This window comes from Sinohyriopsis cumingii, chromosome 15 (assembly GCF_028554795.1).
Source record: "Sinohyriopsis cumingii isolate HCF-2022 chromosome 15, ASM2855479v2, whole genome shotgun sequence".
NCBI lineage: Eukaryota > Metazoa > Mollusca > Bivalvia > Unionida > Unionidae > Sinohyriopsis > Sinohyriopsis cumingii.
This window is the reverse complement of record NC_142975.1, coordinates 15,581,072-15,606,425: the sequence shown is the minus strand read 5'-3', so window position 1 is coordinate 15,606,425 and position 25,354 is coordinate 15,581,072. Positions and strand designations below refer to the sequence as shown.

Here is a 25,354-nt window from a genome sequence, read left to right as displayed (position 1 = left end):
GTCAGTATCAAAAGAGCATTAATTGGCTTGTGTCCATTTTCTGTAGACCTATTCATTAGGGAGATGTCAGGCTAGCTCTGTGTTCAAAGAGTCAGTCAGGTGTAATAAAACAATAGCGATACTGGCTGATTTCATCTTTGTCATTCAGCTCCACTCAGCAGATCTTGATTGCTTGCTTTTTGAAGTAGAAAATTCCTAATTATATTAACAGCTGCTATTCTTGTAAAATTTAACCATGAAAAATATTCAGTCATAAAATATTCATTTCTGGAGTTGGTTCCAGTGCCATATTAAAGGGTTTGCATTATTGTTGAAACTTAGTAATCATTTTTTTAGCATTAAAAGCAATGTTTACAGAAAAAGCAAACTTTCATATAGCACACACTGTCCAATAAATCGTAGATCTTTGGAGATCTTCACATTTTCATTCTTGAGAGTTCAGCCCATCTGTTTAATGTATGGTCTCTTCATTACAGGTCATAACATTTTATACTTGGTCAGTCTGTGCTTCAAGAACATAGTCTCTTAAGTCAAGTGGTCTCTCACAGCAGTAGTCTTTCAAGACAGATTTTACTGTATTAAACCCCATTTTACAATCAGGAGGATGTGATTTCATCATTTTCCTTGCATGGATTATAAAATCAATTTTGTATATATTTTTAAAAAATACATCTTACCATTTGTTTGTTTTTGAAAATCATGCAAGAAGTAAAAATTTAAATAATGTATGACGGTAGAATTCCTCAAATTGTTTAATCAAAAATCATTTTGCATTAAGCATTACTAATTCCTGCAACGCACAAAGCAATGGGTGGACAGTTTACAGTTATTTTGATAATTTTATTAGTTAAATATTAATTTTTTTAGATAGTTAATCCTATTTTTTTAGTATTTAATTAAAACTTAAGTTGTATACCTATTACAGTAATACAAAGTCTATTAAATGAATCATACTGAAGACCTATCAGTGAATGAAACTAATTGTAGATTGTGACTCATTAAATAGTTTTGCATATTGTAATTGAATCCATGTATAGGACAATTCAAATTTTGATATATTTACAGCTTAATGTATCAGTTACAAAAATTGGATGTAATTTGTTATGTTAAACAATAGTAAGACATAAATGTATGATATAGGTAGAGTAAGGGTCTGTGACTTATTGCTAGTTATGCCTAGATACTGTATACATGTTGGTTCTAGACACTTTGAGATATTTGGACATAGCAAATTTCAGTGGTTTAAGAATAGGATGGACCTGAAAAGGAAAGAAAAACTATCCTGCCAAAAAAAACAATTTTTGTTGTGAAATGTTTTGAGTTGAATACAGTTTGGCAAAATGGACATGACACGAATGCTTGCAAAACATTTTAAGGTACATGTGGTTCTTGTCACACATGAGTAAGCATTGTGATATAGGTATCACTGGTATCACCTGGATAAGTAAGCAGTGTGAGATATAGGGGACATAGTATCAGTTATATGAATTGGATGTCACTTGTTCTATTACTGGTGACATAGGTATCACTTCATGTCTCACCTTGGTAAGTAAGCATGGTGACATAGCTATCATTTGTCTCACCTGGGTAAGTAAGCATGCTCAAATAGCTATCAATTGTCTCACCTGGGTAAGTAAGCATGGTGACACATACTGGTAGGTATCACTTCTGCAGGATTGGCATATTACTGTCAGTGTTAACAGTTTTGTGTTAAAGTTCATGCAGGTGAAATGATGTGTTATGTATTGGCCGGAGGGGGAGGTAAGACACTTGGATTCCATGCAATATATTTAGTAATGTTGCAAGTTACTCCTGCTATATTACTTGCAAATAATTATACATGCAATACTGGTACTTTCTCCTAAAAGAACCTTTCCAAGTTTGCATTGTGGCTTTCATAAAATGCAGCACTTTACCACTGACCTTGCAAGATAGTAAGTGCTCGATGGTCAGATTGGTAAGGATCTGGGTCACAGAGATAACATACCTAATTTTTGAAGAAAACAGGGCACATGTGATACAGCCATCAAAGGAATATTTTTTCTCCATCTCAGGATTGTTCCGCAAGATGTGCATTAGATAAGGAAATTCCTGATTGGTTTCAGAAAGATTTCCAGTTTTTGTTTCTGTAGAGCAAAAATGATTGTGTTTTTCATTTTGTTTTTTAAGAGCAGTGTCTCTGGTTTTCATGATGGCATCATTGGGAAAAATTACTTTTCATTGTGTTGTGATGGGTAGATAATATCCATTGAGATTGACAGCCAAGAAAGTTGGTCAAGGTTACAGGGAGCTATTATTGAAATTTTTATCTCGTTGGTCAGTGGTAGAAGTTTTTGGATCAGGTAGTATTTATTTGCCATGGATGAATTGAAATCAGGTAATGTAAAGAAATTTACCAAGGAATATGGATATTGCTACTGGTGTGGAAGTTAGAAGGTCAAAAGACAGAAAGAATAATCAGTTTTTTAGTTTTTGGTTGGACAAAAAGAACATGTATCATGTGTCTATGGGAAGGCATTACAAGCTTACCAGTAGCTTCTCGTGGGTTGATGGTTCATCCCGGGGTTTTCCCGGGTTCTTCTGCCACCAATAATACTGGCCGCCATGCATAGCCTATTGTGTGCTGAGAAATGACATTAAACACCACAACAACAACAACACTTTCAGTCTGATGTAGCAGTGTACATTGCACATCCTGGGGGGGGGGGGAGGAGATGAATCCCACCACCAAAAAATCAAGGTCATTGGGTGAATTGTTGTTCAGATTTTTTTAATAAAAATTGTTAAGAGCTGTATATGAAGGGGTTATGTCTTTTGTTTCCATATGTGTATTGTTATAAGATTTGTCACGTTAGTACCCGGATTGATTTGATCATTGGTCAGGGTCGTGGTGGCTGGTTAGTCATGTATTGCTAAGGCTCCAGCATCATTATTGCATGTGAGAGGATAAATTTATGTAACTTTGCAAATAATAATGGTAGACTTTTGAATCAAAGTACTAATATGACTACTAATTAGTAATTTTCTATAAGGCATCCTTTAAATTACTGTACAGATTTAATAATGCACTGCAAAAATAACTTTTTCTGTGGAATTGTCATTTTTAGGATAAGTTCAAGTTTGGTGATGGATATTGATGTAGAATAAATATTTCATTATCAGATGTGTTCTTCATGTTACGAACACGTTTTTTTTATGCTAAAAAGCATCTGTTTCAACAGGTATATTTTCCCAAGAGGTGTCCATTCCTGCAAGGCATGTTCTAAACTACATGATTATTGTTTTCCAGATGATGTCCCTGCTGGAGCAGGAGAAATGCACCCTGCAGGAGAAGAACAACACCTTGAATATGGAGCTGGCCAAGGCCAACGTGGAGTATGAGCGGCTAAAGCGCGAGTCCATGGCACGCACTGAGCAGGATCGCTCCAACATCAACAACTTGCAGTCTGAACTGAAGAACTTCCGCTCACAATTTGAGCAGGCCACGTAAGTGTAAAACGGTTTGAGTAGGCTACATAAGTGTACCATGGTTTGAGCAGGTTTCATAAGTGTAACATGTAATCCTTCAGTATACCACTGCCTTTCTGATGATGTAGGATAATCATGAATGAAAATAGTAAAATATTGTGTATGAATGCTTCTTGATTCATTTCACATAATTTTAGTTCTTGGCAATAGAGTTTTGTGTTTATTTTAATAATTATCATATTAAATGTGTTTTGAGTACTGTTATAACACAGCCTTGTTTTAATATGCATTGGTATGAACTGACCTCATTTATAATACTAGCATATAATCTCTGTGTCATGAGTGACATCCTAGTATCCTAATGACATCAGTATTCTCCACACATGATCAAAGATTTGGCTGCTTCAGACATAGATCAGAACTTGTTTTCATTGACAGATGTGTTAGAATATAAGGATCAACAGGCCTGGACATCATAACTCATATTTTTACAGATGGAACAAGATATTATGGCCCTTCTGCCATAGTGTTGTTTTATTTCAGCAACAGTTGTTTCCCTTGAGTAATCTTCTAAAAATGAATAACTTTCTTATTTAATAACAGATTACTTTTTACTTTTTTGTTCTATTGCTTCAAAAGGATTTTCTTTCTCATCTTACTGAACTCTGAATATAGTAATTTAGGTTAATTTAATGGTAACAGGTGTTGCTATGTTATTGTCTGTTGCCAGTCTTTTCCCTGTCTATTAAAGCTTTGTGTCTGACATAAGGATAGATATTACAACTAAAAATGTTCTTCCATTCAGCCAATCATTGTGATGTGTACAAAGATACATAATGGATATGCTGCATAAGCCCAATTATCTCAATGCAGACTATTGGACCTAGGTCTAATAGTGGAAACTCAGGATAATAGGTTTATGATTTCAAGGGCAGGTCAGAAGAATCGGATCTGAGCACAGCTGACATCAGCAAATTGCATGTGTCAGTCCAGTAATGATATTGTAAACCTAATGTTGTTTCATGGTGTCACACTATTTTACGACATTGTCATGATAATAACATAAGTTATATATAAGCAACTATGTTATGTCCCTTAGCCAATTTTTGAAGATGGGTGGAAGGATGACAACAGTTATATTTTTTAAGGAATTAAAATGTTTAATATACATATCTTTTCAAATGTGACAGGCTCTGAAGACCAAACAATTTTTTTGTTTACGTGACCAAAATAAAAGGATTTCATACGTTATTACAGGTTTATTAATGCAACCAATGTTTTTTAACAGTGAGGCTCATGAGAAGGAGGTGAAGAACCTGAACAATGCTATCCGTGACCTTGATCGCCAGAGAGAAGCAGCGATGAGAGAAGTTGCTGAGCTGAAGGTGCAGCTGAAGCTTGTGGAGGAGGCAAGAGATAACATCAAACGGGATCTCATTGATTCTAACAGGAGAATCAGAGAAGGTTGGGCTTGTTAATAAAACTTGTTCAGTAATTCAATCATAGGATGTTTATCAGGTATAGGAGGTCTCAGAAAGAGACAGTTTGCTTGTAACTTTATTCAGTAAACTTGCTGTTCTCATGATCTTTCGCTACAGAAAAATGTGATGTCCATTTGGAATGAATATTTAATAGTTTATGGTACTGGGATATGCTTATATCTTAATGAGTTAGGTTTTGCAATAGACAAAAAAATTAAAAATTGAGTTAATGAATTTACTCCTTAAATTGAAGATTGAAACATTACATCTCCAAGGAGTATGAAAATGTATATAATTTGGTGTACAAGAATTATTGGTTGAATAATGCTCAACTTTACATAGTAATCACTCCTATATGTTCAAAGTTTAAACAGATTAATATCATTCACTACCCATCCAATCTTGAATGAAAATGTAGTCTTTTTGTGTACATTGCTTGTACAGTAAATCCTAGCAACTTATAAAATGTATTTTTGCTAATTCAGGTGTTGGCATTTGGTGGTTAGTGTTTAAAACTGTACGTAGGTGACACAGCAAGTCCTAGTAACTTATATAACATATTCTTGATAACTAAGGTATAGGCATCTGATGGTTAGTGTTTCAGAGTGCTAAAAATCCTGAAGTCCTGAAAAATATACATGCCTTTACCTAACACTTCAAGCTGTATATCTGAATATCTTCAAGTTGTTCAATTTTAGGACATTCTAAATTACCCTTGTGTCATAAAATTTGTGGAACTGGCAACAAGCAAAGAATGGCCAAACCTAGGGACTGATTTATATTTCTACACATTTGTGTGGGAGAAACTTGAGTTTGGAGAAAACCACCTTTAGATGGTTAACACATGCCTTTGCATCTGCTAAAACTAAATAGCTGACCCCAGACCACAGGGGTGTAGAGCAAGCACATTACTGTGGCACTGTTAATGGAATAATGAGACTGGTGTTACTGTAATCTCTCCTAAACCTGACATGGATGCACCATAAACATCTTTTGTGTTGTAGAGAGATAGAGGTGGCTAGGATAGGTTTGATTAGCATTATCACAGCCTCGTTACAGTGAAAATATGTGGCCAGTTTGCAGTGGAAGCCGACTTGCAGAGTGGATGCTTTAGGGAAGTGTCACTGCATTTCCACATTACAGGAGTTGTTTACTCATTGATGCCTCAGTTGTTGTTGTTGTTGTTGTCGGGTTTAACGCCATTTTTCAGCACACTATAGGCTATACATGGCAGCCAGTATTAATGGTGGAGGAAGAACCCGGGAAAACCCCGGAAAGAACCACCAATCCACGAGAAGCTACTGGCAAGCTTTCTCACATACCCACATTGGCCGAATCCTAGACTCGAACCGCCACAGACAGAGGTGAGATGGCAGTGATCCATAACGAAGAGCACTTTAGACCACTCGACTACTCAGGGCCCCGATGCCTCAATAGATTATCACGTATAAGAGTTTATACTTTGGTATGCTTATGCAACATAAAATTGAAATTGTACAAAAATACATTTTCCTCTTACAGGTGAAGAACAGCAGGACCTTATGAGGAAGGATATTGTGGACCTGAAGAGGAATATTAATGATGAGGTCCGTGAGAAGGAGACCATTGCCAGGACTGCTGATGAGCTTCGTAACACTGTTAAGAAGAATGAGGGTGACAAGATTGAGCTGAACCGACAACTTCAGGACTCCAGGCAGAAATGTGCAGGTTTGTATTCATTAAAAATTTCCCAACTTTTGCATACTGTGGATTCATTCATTTTTGTTGAAATCCATCATTGTAGTGATATTTTAATAATCTTTTTCAGGCATATATATATATATATATAACTGATGTGTTTTCTTTGAAATAAGAACATATTTTCTTGAGTTTTGAAATTTGTTCTTCACTGCAACCAAACAATCCACAGTGATTGGCTTGTAAGAAATAATTCACGAACATCATCTAGGATGAAATTCACCCATTTTGTTTTGAACTGAATGAACTCCTTTGAGTTTAGTTTGCATATAAGATTCGAGTAAAATTAAAAATTGGAGCAGAGTTTCAGTAAGTCATTGTTTCAGTGTTTTCACTCACATGGCTTTGAGGCCAAGTGACCCTAATGTTTTGACACTGCGTCATCTGTCATCCATCAACAATTGTATTTTTACAACATTTTAAAATCCAGTGGACTAATTTCAGCCTAAATTGGCAGATAGAATCCTGGCATGAGGATCTTTTAAATTTGTACAAATTACGGCAACCTGCCAATGAATATGGCTACTGTTTTTTAAGAACAAAAACCATCTTTAAATGACTTCTTATCCAAAACCACTGAACAGAATTTGACAAAATTATACAGAAAGAATCTGAAGAGCTCTTAAATTTGTACAGAATCATATGTATGGACAAAGAGATAAGCATTGAATTGAGTTTTATCCAAAACTGTAAAACTGAATTTTGCCAATTTTTGGAAGAAACCTTCCTGAAATGAAGACCTTTCAAAATGATGCCTATGAGATTTCAGAATTATAACAAATTGTTGCAAATCCACCTTCAGATATGGCTGCCATACTGAAACTAGAAAAACCTTTAAAAGACTTATTTGCCAAAACCACTGAAGTGAATTTGACCAAAATCGACAGAAAACATCTCGGTACAAACATGTTTCAGGTCTGTACAAATTTGTAAGTCAGCCTTTGGATGTGAATGCAGCTACTACAAACTGAAAATCATTTGAGCAACTTCTTTTCCAAGAAGACTAAACAAGCATTGAACAGATTTGATGGAAATTGTCATTTAAATTTAAATTTTGTACAAATGATGCTGATCGATGATCATATGGCAACATTTACTCAAAATAGAAAAATCTTGCATGTCATGTTGTAAAGAATCATCGAACAGATATTGATCAAATTCAGTAAAAAGCATCATGGCATAAAGGCCTTTTACATTCGTGCAAATGATGTAAATCTATGATAAAATATTGCTACCAGTACTAGAATGAAAATTTGAAACAACTTTTCAAAAAATAACGCTTCAGGATATTAATGGAAAGCGCTCAGGTGTAAAAGGCTTTTAAGTGTCTACAAAAAATATTAATAATACACCATAAATGACAACCTCTATTACTAAAAACAGAAACATTTATATGTCTTCATCTTTAAAATTGCTGGACAGAATTCATCCAAATTTTACAGCATTGTTCATGAAAGCCTTTCAGATTTGTGCAGATGATTCTGGTCTACTTTTCAATGTAGCCATTATTAGTGAAAATAACACAAACATTTAAATGACATTTTCTCACATACTTGTCAGCATAATTTGATCCAGTATGGTTGCCAATGCAAAATTACAACCGTTATTATGTTTATATGTCCAATAGCATCATACTAACATAAATTGTTTGACTAGCTGCCCTTGTACTTGACCTTCTGGTACATGACCTTCAGATGAGCAATCTCAGGTACACTTAGGCCTCTTCTAACCTTTGAAAGGAAGGTCGCAAGCAAATTACAAGCATTTCATTGTTATGAAATTGAAATGCATCAATTACTACTGGGATGGAGTGGGGTCAGTTTGTTTGAAATGAATATTTGTAACTTTATAGAAAGATGTTTTACTTTAACTTTATGTTATGTCTATTCTAGCTTTTTCTAGCTAAATAAAAAGGTTTGCTCAAGACTTAACTTGAATTGGTGATGTTAAATTATTTTTATTCTGTGCCAAAGTTCTGTGTTACTGTTATCATCTTTTCGGTCCAGAGAAACATTATCATATTGATATAACCTTTTTCCAACTAAATTCATATTTTTCTTTGGTGGACATTTCTATTACTTTTATCATCTTTTCAATCCAGAAGTTAGGAATTATTACCATCATGTTACTTGGAGAATGAATCTTATCAGTTTATTGGTTTGGTTTTGTAGCACATGTGCAAATTGTTGATAATGTTTTCTTATGATAGCATCAAGCTTAAGAATGCCTGCATCCAATTTATAAGTGAGAACATTTAGCCTATCTTCAGATAGTTGCTGACATTTTTTGGGTATTCTTCAGTGTTGGACGAACAAAAGACAGCTGTTCAGAAGGAGTCTTCTGACCTGCGCGCCAGCCTGCGAGAGGTGGAGAAGGCTCGTCTTGATGCTCGTCGTGAACTGCAAGACCTCCGTCGACAGGTGAAGATGTTGGATAGTGAGAGAGGTAAACTCAGCCGTGAGGTGGCAGATTTGCAGACTCGGGTTGCTAGAGATGAGGAGAAGGAAGATGAGGCACGCAGGCACTCATTTGACCTCAAACAAAAGGTAACACTTGTGTAATTGATAATTAGATACATTAAACTGAACCATTTTGTTTTTAAGTTACGCTTTTCTCATTGGTTTTAAGAATGCCACATGTTGATGAAAGATAAAATAACCATTTACAATGCCAATCAGTTATATTATTTTGTCCACTATTTTAATCATTAATATTTTTTGATAGCAGATTAAGAATTTTAACAGTGATAATTTAAATAATTTTCTGAGCCCTAATATTGCATGACTTTTTATTTCATTTCACACAGGTTGTTGAAACTGAGGCCAGCCGAGAGGCTCTTAGAAAGGAACTGGCTAACATTCAGCGCAAGATGGCCGAACTTATTGATGAGTCTCGTCTCAAGGAGAAGGACTACCAGATGGCTTTAGAAGATGCCCGCAGGGCTGAACGCAGACTGGAGGAACAGAGGAGGAACCTTGAGATTGCTCATGAGAACCTGAGTGCGGAAGATGCTGAGCTGAGACTGAAGTTGAGTGGAGCTGAGGGAAGAGTAAATGCCCTGGAGGCTCAGTTGGCTCGCATTGAGGGCAGCAAGAAGGATGTTGAGTTCAAGCTGAGCAGCATCGTATCCAGCCTGAGGCGCACCATTGGGTTCCGTCAGGAGATGCCACGAGCTCGCAGCCCAGTCAGATCTCGCAGCCCAAGCCCCAAGAGAATATCCAGATCAACCTCTCCTTCTAAAGGTTAGCCTACCATCAGGCAGTTTACAGTGATGATCCTTTCTCTAATTTTCAACATTTATTCTGGTGATACTTTGTCAAAACACTACCATGAAATTGTGCGAGAACCTGCTCAGTATTGAAATTTGATTAATGTCTAGGTCGGGTATCATAGTGTATGCATAAAAATCAGCGTGATGGCCCCTGGATTAAATTTATATTCAAGGAAACTAAGTAGCAACTTGATTATGGTCTTGAAAGTTCATCTTATATTGCAGACTTAATACGTAATATAAACTCAAGCATAGACAATTCATTTGAATCCTTATGGACTTGTATTTTCAGCTGTCATTTATGTGGGTGAAGTTAATTTCACAGACATTCTCTGTTAAAAACTGTTGTTGAATATTTTCAGTTTTTTGTTTCCATTGCTAAAATGTTCTGTTAACAGTGGAACCCAATCTTCATCATTGCTCACAGTATAGAAAAGGTGTTGTTGGTCCAATGCACTTGAATTTCAAGTCCACATCAGATTATTTCTGCACTCTTTTCATCTCCACAGGATTTGAGAACACTTTCGCCACAACTACTGAGGGTCGTGGGAGCCCCATTCCAAGAACTGGTTCCCCAGAACGTACTGGCAGCCCAGTTCGTGTTCGTCTGGCCTCACCAACTCGTGAGTATGGGCAGCCATCAGCCTTGGATGTTGATCCAGAGCAGGTCCGAATGGCCCTCAGAGATTTCGTCAACCAGCTGGCTTCTTCTGAGAGGGAAAGGGTAGGTAATTCATAGTGGTCTGTAGTAAAATTTCTGGTCTCTAAGCGTAAATTTGTTTGTCATACTGATAACATCTAGAACAATAATCAATTTAAATTTAATATTTTAACTATTATGAATTCAACAATACAAGAGTCATCCAACCTTTGTGAGAATTTGACCTGATTTCAAAGAGTTCACAGTAAAATGATAAAACAATTCTAAGTTGCATCTATGGGTGAGTACCACACATTCAAATGCCTTCCATGGGTCCCAGGTATGTTTTAATGGAACAGCCCTTACATGACATTTCTTGTACTAAGCTATGAAATATTGTTAAACTTTATACTGGATAAAGAAAGGACATGTTAAAGCAGACTGTCATGCTCGTTAATCTTGTATAGTTTCTCATGTCTATCTTCATTTCAGGATGATTCCCTGGCTCAGGTACGGAGCCTGAGTGTCCAATACAAGGAACTCGAGGAGGAAAGGGAGAGAACTGAAAACAGACTCCAGCAGCTCCAGAAGGCTCTGTGTGAGGTCGAGGAAGGTAAGTTCAGACTTTTTTTTGGTGTCTTTACTCATACTTAATTTACCAAGAGAAACAGTAGTCATACTTTCTTGATGCCTTTTAACTTTAAACCTCAGATTCAAAATTGAAATAAAAGAACATAAATCTTTAATGTTTGCTTCAATAATAATGCATTTTTCTAGCAAGCAAAACATCACTGACAGAGACATGTTCCAAGTAATAAAATCATATTTAGGGATTTTGTGCTTGAGACTACAGTATGAGACTTTATTATTCCTTTGCCAGCAAGATGGAAAGAGAGATAATATTTTCCCCATTTACTTGAAGATTCATTCATTTGTTCATATAAGTATATACGTGTGTTTCTTTTGTTGTTCATTCATTATGTGGTCAGTAAGTTAGAACTAATAAGCCTATACTCGTGTAAAGTGGTATTTGGCTGCTTCTCAGGGAGAGTAAGCTGTTGACTCCAAAACTTTATCAATCACCAAAAAATTTTCTCAGTTCAGTTAATTTTGTATTTTTAGCTGTTCATTGCACTCTCAGTAACTTGGACTCTATTTCATCTACACATGAAAATTGGTATGTGAATATTTCACAAGGAGAGTATCTCAACTGTATCAAATCTGGGTACATTTGACCCAGTTTTTCTTCCATGACTGACCAGTATTTTACACTATCAATATCTTGGACCCAATTTCACCAGAAACTTGTGATAACTGGTATGTTGATAGAACTAAACAAAATAGACTCAGCCATATAAAAAAAACGATTGGCAAAATTGTCATGCTTTTAGTGATTACGGATATTTTTAGTAATACATTACTCTCAATATCTAGAACCCTATTTAATTTAATAAGAGTAAATCAGCTATACCAAAAATAGATCGACGACTTTATTTGTATTTGCTGTTTATTCATTACACTCTCAATATGTTAGACCCTGTTTCACCCTGCACGTATGAAAATTGGTATGTGGATGCAATTTAAAGATAAACTCAACCATGTCAAAGCAAGGACAATTTAACCAGGTTTTATGCTTGAGTGAATTAAGTATTTTCAGCATTCTGTTATACCCTCAACAGCTTGGACTGTATTTTATTTACTTGTGAAAATCGGTATGCAGATGCATTTAAATGAGAGTAAGGTAAATCTGACCATACTTTCAAGCTTGAATAACTTATATTTTCAGCTATGTTCAGTCAGTGTTCCAGATCACATTTCACCTACAATTATCTCAAGGAGAATAATCCTACTATATCAAATCTTGGTCACTTGGACCTAATTTTCACACCTGATATTTTGGAGTGTTTGTTTAAAGCTATTTGTTGTTTTTTTCACCCTAAATCTCTCAAACCCAGTTTCACCTAACATTTTTTGAAACTTGGCACATGGTTGCATCACAAGGTGGATAACTTGACAATAAATGAATCAGGTTACTGTGACCTAATTTTCATATGTGGATGACTTTTAAATATTCTGTTATTCATGCCTTACATCAGTGCTTTCCAACCTTTTCGACACCTTGGGCCACTGAAAAATGTTTTTCTTGATGCCGAGGGCAGCAGCAGAAAACTGAAAAGCAATGACCATATAGTTGCTCGAGCTCTGATAGGCCATTTAAAATCAGCCAGAGGACCGTGGGTTGGACAGCACTGCCTTACATCATCAGTGTCTTGGATCCCATTTTACCTACACTCATAACAGTTGGAATGTTTATGTGTCTAACAGATAAGAGTCAAACTATTCACACAATGGGTAATTGTGATATAATTTTCATGCTTCAGTGATGTTTGTATTCTATTTCTTTACCCTAATGCATCTAGATTGATCAAACTTTTCTTGGATGCTATAGTGATGAAGCTTTTCATTGTGGTGAATTTTGAGTAGTTCATGTACACTGCATTACTGCTTCTGATTATTCAGCTGTTGGCTTTGACTGACAACCAGTGTGTAATGGGTTCCTGTCCAGACCAGCTGTCATGGCATACCTATTTGTAAGGTTCTTAAATCATTGCTTTGGCATCAGTCTTCCATATTGATCTGTGCTTATTGATGCATTTCTTGTGACAGGGGATTTGTGTTATGAGTAAACACCTTGTAGTATACTTGGAACGTGTTTGTGTTTTGCCAAGCACATTAATGTTAGAAAGATGCTCCACTGCCTCTTAAATCCAGCAATTGCAGAAAGAAAAGTTGTGCCTACCACATATATATATGTATGTATGTATGTATGTCAGGTAGACAAAGGGAAGAAACCCTTCCCCATATCTCCCCCTTACGACTACTAGGTGTCCACATCAAAAGTTGATGTTATCAGAAAGCCATCAGCTAGCATCATTGTTGCCATGCTGGTATCACACACATTTACTGATGTTCAGTAATGAGATTCTGTCCTTAGACAAAAAGCAAAGAACACTGCAATAATTAATATGTCCAACTCTCTGTTTTACAAGTTTTACAGACAATTTTTTACACACCACCTCCAAGTTAGTGCAAAACATGATTGCTACATACACAATGTTAGATTTATCTTTGCTAGCAATATTTGGACTGGCCAAAAGAGCAGGTAGCTATCTGTCGTGTGTGGGAATAAATGGCCTGCATGGTGATTAATAGAGCCTCACATCACATGTTGGCTAAAGCCTAGACAACTTTGTCTAACCTTGATCTCATGAGATAATGAGATACAATTTTGTACTTGTCATCCATATAGCTGCATCTTATGAAGGCTCTGCAGTCAGCACCTTGTGGAAAACCATTGCTGTTGTGATGGTCTAAAAATCGAAGCACTTGCCTGCAGCTATTTTGGGCCAAAGCAGTCTCAGATGCAGCAAGGAGACAACTACCAGTTTAAGATGTTGAATAGCATTCAAAGGCAGTAATTTCATCCTCAGTCTAACTTAGGTGATAACTGGTCACTCAATCCTAGAGCAAATGAAACATGGTTTCTCCTACTCCATGCCTTTTAAAAGCTGATATCAACTTGCCACCCTGACTATCCACAGATAGTCTTCTGGTGGGTGCCAGTCTCTTTCATTTTCAGTCTATGGATCAACTTGTTTCCTGAGAACAAATGTGCAATCCAATTTTTTTTCAGGGGAGCTTCAGATTTCATTTATCAAGCTCCCTCCCCTTTCACCTTTCCCATCCATTAGAAACCTTCAGTTCAGTCTGGCGAAGGCAGGAGTTTCACAGGAGATCTGCTTGCCACTGACAAGTGGGCACTTGAGATAATTTGCAAGCTGAACTCTCTGGGATTGTATTTCAGGCTGTTTATAATGGCCAAGACCAACAGGAATCTCAGACCATTCTTAAACCTCAATAAATACATAGCCACACCAAGGTTCAAAATGAAGATGTCTAAATGAGTAAGATTTTCAGTGAAAGGGATGAAATTGTGGTCAGGAAAGATTAACTGATACATATTTGCTTGTACCTATACACACATACTCCTTCAGAACCATTTGGTGCTCATCCATTTGGCCTCAATGTCATCCCATGTTTTTTTACCATCTGTGTCTTCTGGTCAATCTAGTAAGTGGTTATGATTGTCCAGAAACACATGGCAAGTTTATCTTTTATCATAGGCAGAACAATCTTTCCCATTTGAGTATGTCAGGCTTTCTGAACAAAATGGGACATGTCAGAAGTCACTCATTCCAGCAGTTTGTGTGAGTGGAATTTTGTACAAACTTCACCCTTGTTTACTTCCCTCAGCGGGGTGGCAGATTTGATTCTCCTTGGCTGCATTTTCATGCACCCTTTGTTAATGGTCCAGCTAGCTCAGTGGTTTCTCATTTCCAGTTGAGCAGATCAGCTAAATCATGATCTTAGATGAAGTAGTGTCTTTTCCTGCACAACAGTGCAACAGATAATGGCTTACAACAAGAATATCCATAGAAAAATCTCAGCTTGAAATTACACTCTGTATGGAATGAAAAACCAGCTTGTTTGATTGGGAACCCCATCTGTTGCCAAACTTCAACATGGTCAGTGGCAAAAGATGGCCAGAATTGTTAGCTCTTCAGGTCAGCATTCTTAAAAAGATAGGTCATATTTAATGCATTTCATTCTTGGAAGAACTGGATAGGTAGTCTGCATTATGGCAGACAATCCTGTGGTGGTGGCCTGTCTTATCAGACTTTGTTGTTGGTGGTGGGGGGAATGAAATCACTAGATCTGTGCATACTGGTTGGGATTCTATCCACTGGTTAACATAGATGATTATAACTGTCGATACACTGGTAGGTTCATTGCCCGATCTGATTCATTTTCAAGTACAGAGATAGACTTAATGCAGAATGGTCTGTCCACCCATTAACCTTTGAGTCGGTTTGGTCACTCTGGGCCAACCAGTGATAGAACTGTTTGTGATGAAGAGGAATCATAAACTGCCCACCTTTATCTCACCAGTCCCAGATCCAGAGGCATAGGCTGTCTTTGTACTGTCAGTCAATTTGGAGGGAATTTGGGGCTTCATATACACCACTCCCCTAATGCTCTTTGTACTGAAAATAATTCAGGAAGTCAGGGTAGAAACATAATTTACTATTTAAAAAAATTGCCTTATCCAAAATTTGTCAGCTTCAGTGTGGTATTGTGCTTGTATGTGCAAAGTGTCTAGATAAGCATGTGTATGTTGTCTAAACCATATAAAATTGCTTCAAACATTATAAAGAGCCAAACAGTACAAAGCTCTTCTGTTCTCACTCTTCCCATGGATCACTGTCACTGACAATGAATTACTAGTAATTTACAAGTCAACAAGCCATTTTATTATTTAGCTTGTCAAAGATGTTTTCAGTTTCCTTCTTGATAAATATGGTTCAGGTTTTGTCTCTTTCTGAAGAAAAATGTTAATATAGTTATTGAGTTCATGAATATTACTTTTTCTTCCCCCTTGCAGTTGCAAACTCATCACCTGATTTTTTCACTTTTTGACATGGAGAATTTAAAAGGATCAGTACAGCAAAAGAGCAGAATTTGTGTAACAGAGATTAAAGTTGGTATTGGGTAGAGCAAGTGGTAACATGACATAAAAATAAGATCAGCCGACTGTTGGGTTCATATTTATGCTTTAAGCATGTTTTCAGGTACAACTATTATATACTCATGCAGTATATTTCTAAAACTGAAACATAAACTTTTGTACTGAAATGTATACTAATGGAGTACTTTGCACATCAGTAATGGCCTTTTAATGCGTACTCAGTCACAAATAGGTTAGTATCAGTACAACAGATTAGTTCAATTACAGTAAGAAAAAAAATGTGCTGTTCTTATTTTAGGATTGTAAAGGGTTTAACGGAAGGAGGAACTGTTAATAAATAAATGTGGATAATTTGATTCAGAACTTTCTCCATTTACACTGTAACTAAGTGGTTCCTTCTGTGAGTGAAATAAAGAAATTCCTGTTCAGGTTTTGTGAAGTTTGATCAGTTACATATGATTCTTTCTTAAAGTGGGTGTGAAATTTCATTAGGTAGATTAGATCTATCTGCTCTATTACAAAAGTAATTTATCATTTGCACAGATACATGCAAACATATAGTGCAAGAATATATAAAAAAGTATTGGTAAATGTGTCAAAACTCTGTTACAGACAAAACTCCAATAATCTTTGTTACGGCTTCTATAGAGAATGAGGAATAGAGGATACATGTATTGTACACTCTGATGAAACAGCATCTATGCATAGTTCTGTGAGTAGTACAAAAATATTAGAGTTGGAAGGGCATGCAATTTGCAGTACATAACATAATTTTTTAATAAAAATTCATGTTTGCTCATTATTTACTGAATAACTCATAAATCAGGATCCATCTTAAAGTAATCTAGATATCAGAAGCTACAGGTATATTTTTGCTTTTCTAAATTTATTAATTTTGTTCAAATTTGATGACTTTAGAATGTTTGTTCCATTTTTTTTTATGATTTTGATTAGTTATACACTCTGTAGTTATGCACTCTGGTAGATATTTGAGGATTTTTGCCTTTAGATTGGTGAGACTTGTGGATTAATCATAAACTGAACTGTATAATCAAACAAAAAGTAGGTCATTTTGCTCCTACTGTTCATGCCATAGTAACACTGTTCCCGTTTTCCAAATTTAAGTTTTTTGCTTGAAAAAGTTTCCTTGTACATTTGAGAAGCTTGTTGTGTGAGTTGCATTTATGCAAGAATATGGATTTAGTTTGTGGTTACATCTTCACAGGTAGAGGACCTTGTTATCATGATTACAGCCTCACAGAAATGGGACCTCATTATCATGTTCACAACCTGACAGGTACAGGACCTCATTGTCATGGTCACAGCCTCACCAGAATGTGACCTTATTATCATGGTCACAGCCTGACAGGTATGGGACCTCATTATCATGACTACAGCCTCACCCAAATGTGACCTTATTATCATGGTCACAGCCTGACAGGTATGGGACCTCATTATCATGACTACAGCCTCACCCGAATGTGACCTTATCATGGTCACAGCCTGACAGGTATGGGACCTCATTATCATGACTACAGCCTCACCCGAATGTGACCTTATTATCATGGTCACAGCCTGACAGGTATGGGACCTCATTATCAGAAGGCAGTCCTGATGAAGTCATTGATTTATTTAAGTTATGGATCCCTTTGCTTTAGATTTCACTTGTGTATTAATCGGGTTCATCTTGGACACAGTATGGCTAAATTATCTATCCAGTTAGATAATGTACTCCCCATCCCCTGCCCATCACCAAGGAAGAACCAGATCATTTTGGAAACCGAATTTATTATATCAAAGTAAATGGCTGTACAAATTTATTTGCTGGAATGACACTCTAACCTTTGAGAGTGAAATTCACTGCATCTTGTAATTGTGAAAATTATCATATAAAAAGACAAGCAAATGATAAGTTTCTTGGACTATGAAATTTTTAAAAATGACAAAGTTTAGATTAAACTAAAGTGATGCATTTCTGAGGAAGTTATATCAAAGTTTATTATGCTTACAAATAAAGTAAGACCCTAGCTTTTGATTTGTGTACAAAGAACAAAAGCATATAAATGTTTGCATTTTTACTCCAGCTCATTGCAGTAACATACTGTAACAAAATTAGCAACACTTTGATTAGAATGCTTTTTTCATTACCACAAAATATGTATTTGAAAAAAATACCCTAATATTTGTTTGTAACAGTAATGTTCTTGTTTGAGTTGTGTTTTATATGACAGCCTTTCATAAGTACCAAAGCTAATTGGTTATACATTGATATAATTTTCTCTTAAATTGGAAATATTAAGACAAAAGCTTGAATTTGTTATAAAGAATTTGAATTGTCTAAATGCCAAATAAATATTATGCAGAAGAAATTGTTAAGTTTTTACATCTTTTTAGTGGGGCCCCGAGTGGCCAAGTGGTCTAAAGCGCTCACCATTACAGATCACTGCCATCTCACCTCTGTCTGCATGAGTTCGAGTCTCAGCCTCAGCTAACGTTGGTACGTGAGAAAGCCTGCCAGTAGCTTCTCGTGGATCGGTGGTTCTTCCTAGGGTTTTCCAGGGTTCTTCCTCCACCAATTATACTGGCCGCCATGTATAGTATATCTTGTGCTGAAAAATGGCATTAAACCCTCCAACAACAACAACAACAATACAACATCTTTTTAGTGACATTAGTTTTATATATTTAAGTCAGGACTTTTATTGCAAGCAGAACCAATATTGTCACCAAAATTCTACAAGGTTGCCAATACATGTAATTAAATTATCACTAAAAGGACAGCTATAAAAAAAAATTATTTGCATCCAAAACAATAAATACAAAGAAAAAAGTGAGTTTACAAGGTCTTTGCTTGTCTGTATAATTTTGTAAACCATATGTACTCTCTTATAAGTCAATTCAAACTGCAAACATCAAAAATCCTGATCTGCCATAGCATAATGCACCTGCAGATCTGGGTCTGTAGTGTTTGTTCTACTGATTGCTTCAAATTGTACAGACCCAGATCTACTTGTATATTATGCAGTTTTGCAGTTGGACTCCGTATATACAACACCTTAATTGATCTCTAGGTTACATTACAGTTTTAATGCATGCTGTTTGTTAAGAATCAATTCCACTGTACATCCCTAAACAGTGGTTCAAATTTTAAGGATCATTTTGGAAACAAAAGCACCAGTTCCTTGTAATACTGGATGGCATTGTAGTGAATACATAGACCCTAATTTGCAATTGCAGAAAACTCCAGAAGATCAGGGTTTGTGTTATTTGTTCTACTGATTACTCCCAACAAACTGCATTTGTATGTAACCTTTAAGCAAGTACAGACAGTATGTGAATTAGATAACTAACCAATTAGATGCAGTGGAATATAATAGGCATCAGTCTTTCCCGCCCTGCCTTTTCTCAACTTGTTCAAACAAGTATGTTATGTACATTGGGATTTATTAGGTTGAGTGTCATGCTTCCAAGTTAAATATTAGCTCTCCCAATACACCTGTTCATAGCAAAGGTATTTGTGTCAGTGGGGGGAAAGTATTTGTGAAATCACAAGCTGAAATGAACAGTCTAAAGATAAAAAGAATGCCTTATTAGGTTTTGTGACAGTCTTCACTTTGTGTTGGGACAAAGATATTGCTTGTATGCACTTGTGCCTGATAATTCTTATGAGGGAATTAGGTGTGAAATTCCATTGGAATCGGATCATTTACGCTTCAGTCACAGGTTAAGCAAGTTAGAAATTAGAATTCATTGTTGCAGATCACTGTATTGCTGAAGGTAAGCCATACCTTGAAATCTGCCATTGATTCGTTGTGAACTGGGATTTACAGGTGATAAAACAGGAATGTCTTGAAAAGTCAGAGTGTAAGAAGACACTGTCAGTTATTGATTATCTAGGATATTATCATCCACGTCACTACCATGGCTTATCGAATATACATGTTGCCCACAATACTGCCTAAAGGTGCAATAGAGGAATATGCCAACAGATTCACTCCCATCGATACAGGTGTGTATGACAATATGATTAGGATTAACAAAGGTAAATCTACTCCTGATAATACTGCCCCCACCCCCAAACTAGGCATTGAAAGTAATTTCAGTAGGAATTTTTTTTAAATGTTGTGACTCAAGCATAATTTGCACCAGAAGAGTTTGATTTTCGTCATTACTTAAAAAATTATTTTTGAAATGATTTACAAGAATAACTTGTTACAAATGTTCTTACAGTACTTAAGTTCCTTGAAGCTGTCAATCAAATTGTGTTTTATATACTTGAATAATAATTCACATGCATCTTGATAGAAAACAGTAAATATTAAATCGAACATAAACTTACTCCAATTTGACCACTAGATTGTAGTGTACCTACCTAATCCTCACTCTGACCTCACCATCGCTAGATCACAGATCCTTGACATGAGCTTACTGTTGTAAAAAAAAAGAAGCAATAACCTGAAGGAAAAAAATCATGCCAAGTACAAAATTTCCTCAGATTACCCCCATTGCCATTCTGACCTAGGACCAAGTCTCTTTTGTCCTATGTCAGAACAGGTAATGGGGGTAATCTGAGGAAATTATGTCACTTGTTACGATTTTTTTTCATCAGGTTATTAATTTCTTTTTAAGATTAAGCTCACTCAAGCACCTGTGCACTAGATTGTCTTGTATCATGCATCAGGTCTCCATTCCAATTATCATATTGTATCATGCACCAGTCCCCCACCTCAATTATTGTATTGTATCATGCACCAAGCCTCCACTCTGATTATCGTATTGTACCATGCACCAGGCCTCAACCCAAATTATTGTATTGTATCATGCACCAGGCCTCCACCCCAGTTATTGTATTGTATCATGCACTAGCCCCCCACCCCAATTATTGTATTGTATCATGCACCAGGCCTCCACCCCAATTATTGTATTGTATCATGCACCAGTCCCCCACCTAATTATTGTATTGTATCATGCACCAGTCACCCACTCCATCACACCATCAGATTATTGTAGTGTGTCATGTTCTGAACTGATAAATATCAGAGTATGTACAGTCCAAGACCTCAAATCCCCACTCTAATCCAGCACCACATTGTAGGGTATCATGTTCCCAGTTGATATAATTGCAGGGAACATAGGTTTTCCAAATGTATGTACATGTATTTTGTACTGTGGTGTGCCATTCAACCATATGAAAAGGGTCATCTCCACAGATTTTATCCAGTAGAAAAGGTTGATTGGTACATTATGTATTCACTTATGACTAGATCAGACTACAAGCTGTATATGTACAGATTTGCTTCCCATAATGTGTCTACCGATCTGGGTCTATGCAGTTTGTTAGGAATAATCAGTAGAACAAACACAGACCCAGATCTTTATGTGACTGCATATAAGGGTATATGTTGTTTGCAGTTGGGGTCATCTTGTATACGTTTGTATATGGTGTAAAGTATTAATGAGTCACGGGTAGCAGATTCTGTATGAATGAAGCTATCAAATATTCAGGTACATGTAAAACCAGGATATTGTGTTGAGTTCATCACATTGGACTGATTTTGCCTTTGTCCTTTTGGGTAATTAGTCTTTGCTTTGATATTATCACACGAAACATTCATGTGCCAGAAATCAAAGTGATTTATTTATAAAAATTTCTTCAAGTAAAATTATTCATGTTTCATTATTATTGTTGTTTTTGAAAGGTACAAAGTAAAATACTCAGAATATGTTGCATAATTTAAGGGTAATGTTTTCTTACATAAATTTTTCATTTCTTTCACTGAGTGTTTTTTACATGAAAAAGAATAATTAATTTATATTTTACTTAACTCAGTTATTGCTTAGTTGGCTCTTTCAACCTTGGTACTTCTCCAGATTTCTATTGTTATGTATATCAAGGCAATATAAGGACATGAAACTTAGAGAATCTGTGGCACAATATATTCAAAGCATGGCATGCTGTGGTATGGTGCAGTACAATACATTCAAATCATGTCATTGTATTGAAAAGTTTTTATGGTTTGGTTATTTCCTGGATATTTACCTTGTTCCAGATAAAGAAAACAGATACTTATCTCAAATAAAATCTCAACATACAATGGCTTGTCCATTAAAATCTCAACATACAATGGCTTGTCCATTAAAATCTCAACATACAATGGCTTGTCCATTAAAATCTCAACATACAATGGCTTGTCCATTTATCCAATAATCTTGTCTTTTTTAAATCCATATTTAAAGTCCAACAGTAATTCAGATACGACTCATCAGTTTTTATAATATCACCTTTGCTACACTTTGTGAGAAAGCTTACTAGTGCTTTCCTGTCATTTGGTAGTTCTTGCCAGGGTTTTCTTGGATTTTTGCTCTACAATATACTGGCTGCCATGTATACCTATCGTGTACTGAAAAATGGCATTAAACCCACAACAACAAAATCACATTTTTATTGTGATGAGTTTTGATAATTTAGAGATTTTTGTTTGCTCATCTTATATCAGGTATAATGTATGATAGAATTGTTTGACTGTCCACCTGACTGTCTGTTCCATAACATTTCCTTGTCTAGTTCATATATATATATAGTAACTGAAGAGTGTGTTACATACAATAGCATGACCCCCTTGCCACAGGGTCAAGGTCCCAGCAAGGAAGAGTGTAATTCTTTGATTTGTACCATTTTCTGATGTATAACTTTTGAACCTGTGAGTCAGGAATTTAAATAAAGCTTTATATACATATGCACACTGTACACTCTCTGTTATTCAGACTCCCATTATCTGAATACCCTGTATTATCTGAACTGCTCATATGGTCCTGGCTAAATTTGTTCTTTGTTAATATATTTTATTTTTTATATTTATTATCTGAACATGATTATTCGACCAGTATCCATTATCTGATTAAACCAATTAAAATATTTTAATGAAGTTATATATATATATATATATATATATATATATATATATATATATATATATATATATATATATATATATATATATATATATATATATATATATATATATAGATTGACAGTTCCTTGGATACTCACTGTCATCATGGCTGTCACTTTTCATCTTGATAGAACTTAATACACAGGTCCATACCTTCTTGTCATAAAATAACCAAAGCCCAAATTCATAGGTCAAGAAAATTTCTAGGGGAAGGTACTCTTGTTGAAATCTTATTGTGTGTTGTTTTTAGGTTCCATTAAATATAAAACCTTGGAAGCATGTCATACTGTTCATCATCTTCAGATCACGTGTACAGAAGTTGCAAGTAAAACATCAGGTCTGACTGTGAAACATTTAAAAACGTTTTAAAATGTTCAGTTTACATTTGTTTGAAGAGACTTTGATTGTCTTTGTTTTTTTAAAGTTATAATTTATACTGATTCTTTTTTGTTGATTGTTGTTTGAGTTTATTGTTAGTAGCTTTTGCTGACATTTACAGAGATATGCAAGTTTATGATACCTATACACAACTTCCAACCATTAAAAAAGTTACGTATAGATATTCACTATACTACAATCCTTAAACTTTAATGCAAGTTGTTTTGACCATTAAAAAAATACATGAATCATCATGAACTAGAATAAGCAATATATGAACAACAACTTACTATAAGACGATTCCAGCTGCAAATTGTACAGATCCAAATCTGATAATCTGTGCTTTCAATCCCCGGATGAGTCATACCAAAGACATAAAATGGTACTAACAGCTGCCTCGCATGGCGCTCAGCATTAAGTGGATATTGTTAGGACTGGTCAGCCTGGTGTCAGGATAATGTGACCAGGTGGGACATCATGCTACATGCATGCGGCATGATGCCCCAGTGCTAGATATCACTATTCAGTGCCACACTGCAGACATTTTAGAGATGTGACTGAAAAATTGCTGAAGCTGTGTTAAAAATCCAAATCACACACACACACATGCAGGCACATTACACCATGGCAGATCAGGATCTTTGTTGTTTGCAATCTGACTCTACTTATAAATGAGTATATACAGTATGTGTTCTGCATTATTTAGCAACCTTCAGATGAAGATTTTCCATATAACATTATTACTGTTTCCTTGACAACATAGAAAAAGATTTGCTGAAACAAATTTGAGAGACCTGTAATGTAGCAAATCAAAGATTTTGATTTGAATTGTTGTAATGGTTACTCTGTGAGTGATATCAAAGATGATTCTTTTAATGTTTAAATTAATACATTAAATATTATGTGGCAAATAAAAATTATGTTTATTACAATACAATGATAAAATTAATAAATAAGAAATATGTAGGTAGAGCACGTTGATTCATCGTAAATATTTGCCATATTTGCCACCCTATAAGTCGACATGGAGTATAAGTTGAATTCGCTAATTTTGTAAATATTTAGCTGTTTATATTGCATGGTTTGGTTGTTCTATTCTGTATGCTGTAGGTCTGACCATATGCAATATATCTCTTTATTTCTATTGGTAAATGTCGTCAGCTTTAGCTTACGTGTGACATTGGAGTCTTTGATACCAACATTAGTGATGGTGGTGATGTCATGAACAGGGGAGAAGGTTTGGGTCAAAGTTTGTTTGGTCATAGGTTCAGTTTGCATGATATTTCCAGTTTCTTCCTCTATCAGTTATACTGGCCACCATGTATAGCCTATGTTTTGCTGAGAAATGACATTGAACCCTGAAACAACAACTACAACAGCTTGGAATGTAAAAGCAGGAAGCTCTGCTTTTTCTTACCAATGCATCTATACAGAATCATAGTCATTAAACAAATTTGGTTAAATTTTTGGATAAAGGTATTGTGTTGTAGGTCCAAAAGGAATAGTTATAATAAATGTTGATTTAAGAAACTGCTTTTTATATTCATGCACCCTTTTACCATCTGTCTAATCTTTTTGCAAGGCCACGGTCATCTAAAACATTTTAGTATATATTTTTATATTAAACATTTTCTGTATGATTGTAAGTCTCAAACCCAGTGAGAGATAGCTCGGACATTTAGTCTTGCCCTTCAGTTACTTGTGTACTGATGACCTTCCACTGACCCTTATGCTACGTCAAAGTAACTGAAAATAAAATGAAAACATGTCTGTATGAACCCAGGGAGCAGGAAAGATATATAATTTTTTCGACCTTTTTTTATCAACACATTCACTGTT

The 25,354-nt window shown here is 35.6% G+C and overlaps 1 protein-coding gene across 11 annotated transcripts in view; it reads left to right on the top strand.

The window, feature by feature from the left end:
- Positions 1-25,354, top strand: part of LOC149781304 (uncharacterized) — a 217,722-nt gene that overhangs the window by 168,318 nt on the left and 24,050 nt on the right. For all 11 annotated transcript variants that reach the window (XM_089935397.1, XM_089935393.1, XM_089935395.1 and 8 more), the window contains 7 exons: positions 3,290-3,486; positions 4,757-4,932; positions 6,471-6,656; positions 8,988-9,232; positions 9,493-9,928; positions 10,467-10,681; positions 11,090-11,210. In XM_089935397.1, coding sequence (XP_089791523.1) covers positions 3,290-3,486; positions 4,757-4,932; positions 6,471-6,656; positions 8,988-9,232; positions 9,493-9,928; positions 10,467-10,681; positions 11,090-11,210 — 1,576 coding nt within the window. The remainder of the gene's footprint in view (positions 1-3,289; positions 3,487-4,756; positions 4,933-6,470; positions 6,657-8,987; positions 9,233-9,492; positions 9,929-10,466; positions 10,682-11,089; positions 11,211-25,354) is intronic.